Source organism: Anomaloglossus baeobatrachus, chromosome 5 (genome assembly GCF_048569485.1).
Source record: "Anomaloglossus baeobatrachus isolate aAnoBae1 chromosome 5, aAnoBae1.hap1, whole genome shotgun sequence".
NCBI classification, from domain to species: Eukaryota; Metazoa; Chordata; class Amphibia; order Anura; family Aromobatidae; genus Anomaloglossus; species Anomaloglossus baeobatrachus.
Window position 1 is genome coordinate 465,828,848 of NC_134357.1, and position 11,308 is coordinate 465,840,155.

Consider the following 11,308-nt stretch of genomic DNA (forward strand, 5'->3'; position numbering starts at 1 on the left):
TGGCCAATTAATGAATTCAACCCCTATTCTGAGTTGCGTCCGCCGCACCAGGATTGCTACTCTTCAGGGGGACTGAAGTAGCATTTCTGGGGTACAAAACACTGGCACATTGAATTTAATGAGGGGCTTCTCCCTCAGCTCCCCCCATTTCAGCAGAACTAAAACAAGCGTGAAAACACCAAAAGGTGCAAAATTGTCGTGACTGCAAATGATTTTACAACAATTTTCTGGTGTAAAAGTGTGGATGAATAATTTACCCCTTTTTTTATAAATAGACTTAAAAAGTGATGTTCCACCAAATATATTTATCACATTCACAAACCTGGGATTGCCACTGATCCGTAGATGGGAAATGGCTCTAAAGTGCTAAAGCAAATACGGTAAGTAACCCCTGCTCCATTCACAGCTGTATGAGCCGGGTAAGCGTGAATGGCGCAAGGGTCGAGCATGCGCACTTCTGCTTCATAAACTTCCATGGGAGTCACAGAACTCCATCCCATATGAGTAAATGTGGTGCTCGAGCATACACACTACTACTGTCACACATGGGACTTTTGGACCCACAGTCCAAGGCCTTGTGCAGACAACCGTATTTTCGGCCCGAGTGTGAGCCGACAAAACACCAGATTGCACTCGGACTAATGTTATTCCTTGGGGCTGTGCAGGTCTGATATTTTTTTCCGTGGACAGAGTTTGTCCGTGGAACAAAATGGCGGTATACAAGATTTGCGTCCGTAAATTGTGTTGCCAAAAGGCCATTCGAGTCAATGGGTTTATGAAGAAAAAAGAAAAAAAAGAATCAACCTCACTCTGATGACATCGGAATGCAATCAGATTTTGAAAATGGAGAAAGGTCTCCCCCCCCTTCCCCTCCATCATCTTCACACCCGAGAAAACGCTGGTCATTGAGTTCAGTCAGCATAATGTATCACCTCTCCTATCCTCTACAGGAGCAGCCAAATAGGTATCGATGATATTGTTGATTTGGGTGATTACACCTGCAGTCAGGCCGGACTCGTGTCACCAGTGCAGATGCTGGGATATGGCCATTTTAATGTGGCATTATGTCATGTTGAATGGAAGATTAGGATATTTGGGCTTGTTTAGCTTAGGAAGATAAAATAAAGCCTCAAATGATCTGCGTATAAACACACAGGACAGCACATGATTTTCGTTTTGGAGGAAAGGAGACTCCATCATCTAAAGCCAGGTTCCTATCAAGTTTGGGGTTGGGGTTACTCCTTTGTGGCACTGTTGGTGCTTTTCTCTGACATGGGCTTCAGACTGAGTTACTCACTTGTGAGGCAGACAGAGTCACTTTTTCTTTTTGGCCTCGGTTTTGGCAGTCTCTGCCCTTTTGAGGCACCACAAAAGTGTGGGCAATCAAAATGTTGAACATTGCAAAGTTGGTAGTTTCCTCCAAATCCTATTTTACAGGGTTTCAGATGGAAGCCCCGATGTAATGTGAAACCGGTCCAAGTAGGAAAGGGTTCTTTACAGTTACTGCAAGAGGTAGTAGGCAAATAAAAAAATTACAAAAATGTACCTCTATTTGCTACCACTGTATCTATACTATTCTGATCTTTCAAAATATTAAATTTAAACCATCTGGTAAACATAGGGGAAAAAAAACCAATATTGCCATTTTACTGTTTTTACAATCATCCCCTCCATAAAAATGTAATACACAGAGAAAAGGAAAGTTATGGTTCTTGAAAGAAGGCGAGGGAGAAAATGAAAAATTGTAAGGTTTTGGAATGGTAAAACAAAAAAAAATTGGACGCATTTCTGAAATGGTATTGTGGGTTATTATCTAGCGATGGAGAATGCATCTTTTTTTGTTCTGGACCTATAAACTCTGCACCTGTTGCCATTAAAAGGAATCTGTCAGCAGCTTTTTACTATGTAATCTGAAAGCAGCAAGAAGTAGGGACAGAGACCCCAATTCCAGCGATGTGTCAATTACTGGCCTGTGTTTTTACTATTTCAATACAATCAGTGTTTTATCAGTTGTAGATTATCACTATAAGTTTCCTCATGCATCCTATATGGAAAGAAGGTATGCACACCAGTGACTATGTAAGGGGAATATATGAAAAGCAGAAACTGCTGTGTGAATACTGACATGAAAAATCCAATAGCTATATGTAAGAGTGAATATATGAAAAATGGAATCTGCATTACTGCCATGAATATATGAATCAAGAGAAATTTAGCTATTGAATTGATCAATGCAACAGAGCCCCAACACTATGCCAAAGTATTTCTCTACTTTGGGGTCCCTTTCCTCATGCATCCTAGTCCTTCCCCCATCCCCAAAACTGAATTGCAGCTCTCTCTTACTATACAATGTACAAAGAAAGCTGTGGTGTGGGCGGGGTTATAAACAGCTAAAAAAACTGAGCTCTGCTAGATCTGCAGCAGAGAAAACTGTGATTCTACCATAACTGCTGCACCCAGTAAAATAAGTGATGCATCACTGGAATCAGAATCTCTGCCCCTATATTATGCTGCTGTATTTTATATATATATATATATATATATATATATATATATATATATATATATATATATATATATATATAATAAATAAATAAAACCAAAAACTTGCTGACAGATTCCCTTTAACATTACTGCTAAGCAGTTATATTTTCTTTAAAGATTGCTCTTGGAAACAGACAAGGGTTTCCTTCACCCTGTTGTCAGAGAGGTCACCTTAGAGCTTAGCTTTGAGTTATTGCAAAAGGAGCTCCCACAATGCACTTCTCTGAGGACTAGAAAACTGCAGCGTCCTACATGCTGCTTTGACCTGAATGGTGAGAATTGCACTTAGTGAGCCAAATGTGAATTAGGCAGATGAAAAAGAAAGCCCTTTAAATTTTATTTCTATAAATCACTTTAATGAACACATTGCAGGCAAAATAAATATCTGAGCACTCAGTGCACGACTGCATCCGCTCCATGTGTGACCACGGCCGGGGCGGAGCAGCAGCGTCGACCTTACAGTCCTGGGTGCGCTCCACCAGGGACTGACTGCATCTGGTAGGAGTCACTCCATGTTCCTCTTATATTTGTTGCTTGCAGAGAAGTAATCCTCTGTCCTGTACAGCGCTGGTAACTCATAGGTGCTTTGTGGTTTGGAATTTTTCTGTAAAAAAATAAATAAATAAAATCAATACCGCGACATTTGCAATTGTTAAATCTGAAATTTTTACATTTGTTCCAATCCACTCTGCAACTTTCACTTTTGTAAAAAAATAAATAAATAAATAAATAAATATATATATATATATATATATATATATATATATTATATACACACACATATACACAGTAAAGACCAAAAGTTTGGACACACCTCATCTCTAGAACAACTGTTAAGAGGAGACTTAGTGCAGCAGCCTTCATGGTAAAATAGCTGCTAGGAAACCACTGCTAAGGACAGGCAACAAGCAGAAGAGACTTGTTTGGGCTAAAGAACACAAGGAATGGACCAGTGGAAATCTGTGCTTTGGTCTGATGATTCCAAATTTGAGATCTTTGGATCCAACCACCGTGTCTTTGTAGAAAAGGTGAACGGATGGACTCTACATGGCGGGTTCCCACTGTGAAGCATGGAGGAGGAGGTGTGATGGTGTGGGGGTGCTTTGCTGGTGACACTGTTGGGGATTTATTCAAAATTGAAGGCATACAGAACCAGCATGGCTACCACAGCATCTTGTAGCGGCGTGCTATAACATCCGGTTTGCGTTTAGTTGGACCATCATTTATTTTTCAACAGGACAATGACCCGAGACACACCTCCAGGCTGTGTAAGGGCTATTTGACTAAGAAGGAGAGTGATGGGGGGCTACACCAGATGACCTGGCCTCCACAGTCACCAGACCTGAACCCAATCGAGATGGTTTGGGGTGAGCAGAGTGAAGGCAAAAGGGCCAACAAGTGCTAAGCATCTCTGGGAACTCCTTCAAGACTGTTGGAAAACCATTTCCGGTGTCTCCCTCTTGAAGCTCATCAAGAGAATGCCAAGATGGCGCAAAGCAGTAATCAAAGTAATCAAAGCAAAAGGTGGCTACTTTGAAGAACCTAGAATATAAGACATATTTTCAGTTTCACACTAAGTATTTCATTCCACATGTTTTCATTCATAGTTTTGATGCCTTCAATGTGAATCTACAATTTTTAGTCATTAAAATAAAGAAAACTCTTTGAATGAGAAGGTGTGTCCCTACTGTGTGTGTGTAAATGTAAATATATATATATATATATATATATATATATATATATATATATATATATATATATATATATATATATATACACACACACACACATATACATATACACACACACACCAAAACAAAATGGTATTTTAGTTTTTAGTGTACCCTTTATTTTTTTGAGCAGTGTATATATATATATATATATATATATATATATATCTATATATATATATATATAGATATATATATATATATATATATATATATATATATATATATATATATATATATATACACACACATATATATATATATATACTATATACATATATATATACATACATACATATATACATATATATATATATATTATAAATCAAAGTATGAGGGAAAATTCTTCCTTATATGGTATACTTAGGGCCTGCTGATTCATCGCAGCTTTTACAAAAAGTTTGAAAGGTTGTGAAATTTTGGAACCTTTCCAACATTTAGCATTCTCACGCCATTTGTGCTCAGCTCCGACAAGGTGGTTGGAGCAGAGATAGGAGTGTGGTGACCGCCTCTTGTCAAATTCATGACGATTGGCAGAGGCATTCCACACCACAATTTAACTCCAGCAGGCACTGATGTAAAATTGGTGGCAAGACACATGCCACTTCACATCTCGTCTTATTCATTAAAGGGGTTGTCCACCACTCACTCATTCCCCTTGTTCGTGCCCATAAAAATAAATAGGCCTATACTCAACTCCGCTGCGGCCGCGGTTCCAGCGATGTCTGAAGTCACGTTCCCGGGGCCTATATGACATTACGACTTGCGAGCCCCACAACCAATCAGCACTCAGGGTCAGTCTCCACGCCTTCAGACATATGAGCAGGATGTGAGCGCAGCGCTGACTTCCTGCTGAAATGTCAGAAGGCTGGGAGAAGGAAACACTGATTGTTGTGACACGGGGGCCACTCGACCAATGTCACAAGTGCCCTGGGAACGCGACTTGAGACATTGCTGGAACCACGGCTGCACTGGAGGTGAGTATAGGCTTTATTTTTACAGGGTGAACATAAAGAATGAGAAGGGGGTTGTCCAAGTAGTGAACAACCCCTTTAAGAGGCGTGAATGAATCAATAAAGATTTGTCAAAGCCAAATACCAGGAAGTATCTAAAACAAAACAAAGCAGCTTTAGTTAAAACATGACATACTAAAAAAAGACAAAAAACATAAGTCAAAAACACAATAAAAATACAGTTAAAAAATGTAAGTTAATTAATTTACATAATAGGTGCTGAATAAATACAGAACAATCTGCATTATAAAAAAGAAAAAAAAGCAACCAATACTTGTTTTGAACGAATATAGCATTAAAGAGAATCTGTCAGCAGGTTTTTGCTACCTCATCTGAGAGCAGTAGCATGTAGGCAAGGAGATTCTGAATCCAACAATGTATAACTTAGATTACTGGTTGCAGCCGTTCTAACACAATCTGAATTTTTCATTTTAGTCATGTAGTAGAGTGCAGAGCGCTGCCCCCACCCACACCAATTTCTGTATACAGATTGTACATTGACGGTGAGGTTTCAATCACAGGAGGCGGCGTGTCAGACTTGTCTGCACCTGATTTTCTAGTTCTATAATGATAAGAGTCCTGCTGCTTAAACAAACATAGCAAATAAACAAAAGATTGGACTGTGACAAAACAGGCTTACCTGAACTTTCTGTGTTAACCCTTGCAGCATGCTGGCTTCAGCTTACTTAGCAAAAACCTGCTGACTTTCAGCAATTTAATCATTTTGATGAATGTTAAAAGGGGATGTCCGGACTAAAATAGCAAGTCTGCAGTCATTCTAGATCGGTGGTCAGAAATGGCAACAGGACCGCCGTTCCCGACTCTGACACCCAAGAATCCTTGCAGTGTGTAATGTGAGGACTCACAAGTCTGTAGTCACAGAGTGACACATAGGGGGACTGCAGACTTGTCATTTTAGACCGGATAACCCCTTTAAACCAGTAAACTTTTCTTCACAAATGTAAAGTCTCATTCAGTATCTGATTTTTCCCACATATAAGGAAAATGAACCAATTTTTTGGATCAGACTTTGATCACAGTGTGCTCAGAATGTCAGCAGTTTTTCTCGGATAAAGACAGAAAAAAGAAAAAAAGTTTCTCCATTCCGACAGTCCGTGAAAATGGGATTGCACTTAGATGTCATCCAAGTGCGGTCTGATTTTTTTCATGAACCCATGGACTTGCTTTTCTGATTTTGATCTAAACTCTTGGATCAAAATTGGACGTAATTATCTGCGTACCGCACAGACCATGAAAAAAAAACACAGACAGCACTTGTACGCAAAAATCGTACTTCTGAAAGAGGTCTAAATCACCTCCATAGTGTGTATAAAACCTGTAATTGCAGTAGTGCGCTAAACTGTGAGGTCTGCAAACTGATACATTGTAACACGTGATGGGCAAATAGTATCTATAAGTGTTCAGATAATGCTTACCGAATACCGAGTACTATTCCAGTATTCATCAAGACAAGAAAAATGTTCGGCATTCCCCACTGACTTGCATTAGGTTCATTATTCATGACAACTACCGGAATAGTACTTTGGGATTCGTTACGAATAATCCGCATGAATAGTTACTATTTGCCCATCACTAATTGTAACAAACTATCAGAACAGGAGAGAGCTTTGTGCGGCTGTATTGTAGCTCTAGAATCCGCCCCTTTCTCACAATGGAAACGACAAAAACCCTCACTGTGGCCCTGATCTACCCTCGCCTTGACTACTGTAACTCTCTATTAATTGGTCTCCACCTAATTAGACTCTCTCCTCTACAGTCCATCCTTAATGCAGCAGCCAGGGTCACCTACCTGGCTAACCGCTACTCGAATGCCTCTGCTCTGTGCCAGTCATTGCACTGGCTGCCCATATATCACAGGATCCAATTCGAATTGCTTGTTCTCACCCACAAAGCTCTCCACAGTGCGGCACCCCCCTACATCTCCACCCTCCTTTCTGTCTATCACCCCACCCGTTCTCTACGCTCTGCAAAAGACTTTCGACTAACGTCCTCACTAATCTGAACCTCCCACTCCCGGATCCAAGACTTCTAACGAGCTGCACCAATCCTCTGGAACGCTCTACCCCAAGAAGCTAGGATGAATCACAAATTACTCAGCTTCAGACGCTTCCTAAAAACAAACGCATCTTTTTAGGGCGGTCTATCACACTCCCTAGCCGAATTAAATTCACATAGTCACTCCACAACTTGTCAGAACATAATCCCACGTCAAACTCCATGGCACCCAAATGCATCTCAAGGTTCTGGCTAACTGGTCCAGGAAGCCCCTATTTCCTTGAGATAGCTGGATTGTCATTGTAAATAAGCACTTGTACCTTGTCCCCCCCCACCCATCGCATTGTAGATTGCAAGCTCTCACGAGCAGGGTTGTCTTTTTTCCATACTCCAATTATTGTATTTTCTATAACTGTTATTTGTTTGCATATGAACCTCCTGAATTGTAAAGCGCTGCGGCATATGTTGGCGCTATAGAAATAAAGATTATTTGTTATTATTATCTCAGAAATCATTGACAGGACTGGAAACAGTTGTAGTAACGGAAATTTTGAACACTTAAGAAATGAAATAACGAACATTACGCTAAAAAGTTATAATAATAATAATTATAATAATAATTTTATTCATTTATATAGCGCTGTTAATTCCACAGTGCTTTACATACATTGGTAACACTGTCCCCATTGGGGCTCACAATCTAGAGTCCCTATCAGTATGTCTTTGGAGTGTGGGAGGAAACCGGAGTACCCGGAGGAAACCCACGCAAACACGGGGAGAACATACAAACTCCTTGCAGATAGTGTCCTTGGTGGGATTGAACCCAGGACCCCAGCGCTGCAAGGCTGTAGTGCTAACCACTGAGCCACCGTGCCGCCCTGTTCTGCAACTTTCTAATATTCTAACATTTAGTTACAGAAAACCAAAAGCTCCTTTATGATTTTTGAAGATGAGTGGCCTCCTGGCAATGCTAGCAAATCTCCTGCCCTTGCTCCTATATCAGATCTATCGTTGATCTCACATTACCTGTGTACGTTCCATTTTTACAGGAAATTTTGCCTATGGAGACATAGTTCTTTGATCCCGAATACCAGTCATCTGCCTACAGAGCAACGCTAGGAAGATGTGGTTTATGGCCATGAAGCATTCTTCTCCTCTCTTATTCATTAAAAGGGGATTTCCACTAGATTTTAATAAACACTCATTTGGCTCAGGGGCTGTATTAATAAAAAAAACAAAAACCCAAACACCTTTATTCTCCTCTATGAGAGGTGCTGTTCCTCCATTTTCGCAACTGTATCCCCCACCACACAGCAGGTATCAACATCCGGTAGGGAGTGCCAAATGATGACCGCAACCTCCTCATTCAGACGGAAAGAGATTAGCTTAGTGAATAACCAGATTGCACAACATTTTACAGCACCCTCCCCTACTAAGTGGATATCTACATAATTTCCAGATATAAGCATCCATCGATAAGGTTATAATTGGCGTGTTACAACAGCTACGGTGCAGCTGCTTCACACAATACCATTCTGTTGTATTGAGCCTCCAGTAGTGGAGCCCTATCAGTCAGATGGTGTCCTGCTCCTCCCCGATCATCTGAGCAATGGCCACACTGAAATATATATGCAGGCATATGCTGCTGCCCATCACTCCAGTTGCTTTCTTGCTCCATCTGTCACATTATAATTCTGCCAAATTCCCCACATCTTTAGCCCGTGAGGCTTTAGGCACAAAAGAACGAGAGAAGCCACATGAATCCTTGTCCTTAAAAGATCCATTACTATCAAGATCTGAATGATTTTTCTACGGTGTTTGGGTGAATCTTCTGAGCCCATAGTAATGCCATGACACGGCATCTTTAGGCTATGTGCGCACGTTGCGTAAAAACATGCAGTTACGCTGCGCTTTGTAGCGCAGCGTAACTGCATGCGTCCAGCGTCCCCTGCATAATCTATGGAGATTGTGCAGGGGCCGTGCGCACGTGGCGTCTAAGAGCGCAGCGCTTCGGCTACTGCCGAAGCGCTGCGCAAAAAGAAGTGACATGTCACTTCTTTCCTGCGCTTTGCCGGCAGCTCCTGCTCTGTCTATGGGAGGAGCTGCAGGCAGAGCGCATGGAATCGGCGCTCACTACGGACATTTCTGCAGCGATCTAAAGCGCACATGTGCTCTTCAGATCGCTGCAGAAATATCTGCAGGGCTAGTACGCAACGTGCGCACATAGCCTTACACTGCATAGGTTGGGAAGTTATCCTAAATTTGGAGCATCTTTAGATTGAAGACCCCTCTTTTTGAGCTGCCTTTCCTATACTGGATTGAGTACTTTTTGTGCAATTCTAAACCAGATTTATGAATTGCGACTACTTTAAACTTATTTGCATAACATTCTGACCACTTCTTCAAATACTTCTTAAACCGACAAGAGCAGTATAAATCTTTGTATTTAATCACAATTTTTGTGTGTTTGTCCATTTGGTTTTTGAGAATTGACCTCAGGTTCTCAAAGGGTTTGAGATTTGAAGAGTTTCCAGGACATAGACCCAAAATCTCAAAGCTTTGATGACCAATCGACTTACCGTAGTTATTACTTTTGCCTTGTGACTGTCTCCTTCATGCTGGAATAAGCAGTCTTCATCACCAAATTTCTTCTGGAATGTCGGCAGAAGTTGGTCTTGGAGGAGGTTAAGATCTCATTCTACATTCATGGCAGTGTTCTTAGGAAACTAGTGAGTAAGCTCCCTCCGAAGATTAGAAGACCCCACACGTGAATGAACTCAGGAGCCTTTACTGTTTACTCCTTTACACACAGGACTCATGGTAGCGCTTAACTTTTCTTCTCCGGACAATTATTCTTCCAGTTGCCCCAAACAGTCTGAAGGGGGCTTCATTAGAGAAAACCACTGTACCCCAGTCCTCTTTAGTGCTATCGTGTTACTTCTTGCAAGGTTATTTTCTCAGATGAAGCCCCCTTCAGACTTTTTGGGACATCTGGAAGAATAATTGTCCAGAGAAGAAAAAGGTGGACACTACCACGAGTCCTGTATTTGCCAAGAGTAAAGTCTCCGGAGACCATTCTTATCTACGGAGTGGGCCTATTCAGAATTTTGCCTAAGAACAAGGCCATAAACAATGAATGAAATCTAAAACATCTTCCAAGAGCAACTTCTCCCGACCATCCAAAAGCAATCTGGTGATGAACAATGATTTTTTTTTTATAACATGACGGAGACCAAGTTACAAGGGAACACTGATATGTAAGTGGCTCAGTGAACAACACATTGAAATTTTGGATCCATGGTCAGGAAACTCCCCAGATCTAAATCCCACTGAGAACCTATAGTCACTCCTCAAAAAAAAAGGGTGGATAAACAAAAACACAAATTGTGATAAGCACCAAACACTGACTACAATACAGGAATGGATCATCAGTTAGGATATGGCACATAAGCGGATATCCATCTAAATAGGCAAAACGCCAGAAGTCTTGAAAAATAAGAGTCAACACTGTAAATACTGAAACTGTAAAAGGAAAGGTGACTCTTTATCACATGCAGCAAGAGACACAATGCAAAACCATCATGTTATCTGTGACATCATCTGCTGCTGTTGGCCATTGGATAGGGTGGTGAAATGTATAGATAGGGTGGGGCAGGGAGCCAGTGGCTCTCTGCTCTGCTCCACAATACTTTTCAATTGGATGTGCATCCAAGGATGAATTTCAAAGTAGTAACCATTTGCAGCTGTCATCAGTACGCCTCGGCTCAGGGGTCCATTTGGGGATTGGCCAGTGGGCCAGTCTGGGTCTGCCTACAGAAGCTTTTACGACATACCATTTAAATTTCATAGCCAATATTATGGAATTGGTTCTCTCTTTGCAGTTATGAAAGCTTCCATTCTTATGGGGCTTTCCACAAGATTTTGGTAGTATCTGTGGGAATTTTTGCCCATTCATCCAGAACAGCATTTGTAAAGTCAGACACTGATGTCTTGGAGAGCAGGCTC

The 11,308-nt window shown here is 41.0% G+C and overlaps 1 protein-coding gene across 1 annotated transcript in view; it reads right to left on the bottom strand.

Moving 5' to 3' along the window:
• Positions 1 to 2,878: 2,878 nt before the first annotated feature.
• BCAS4 (breast carcinoma amplified sequence 4) overlaps positions 2,879 to 11,308 on the bottom strand; it is a 38,376-nt gene continuing 29,946 nt past the window's right edge. Inside the window, exon 5 of the mRNA XM_075347847.1 lies at positions 2,879 to 3,148. Within this exon, the coding sequence (XP_075203962.1) occupies positions 3,050 to 3,148 (99 nt within the window). The 3' untranslated portion in view covers positions 2,879 to 3,049. The remainder of the gene's footprint in view (positions 3,149 to 11,308) is intronic.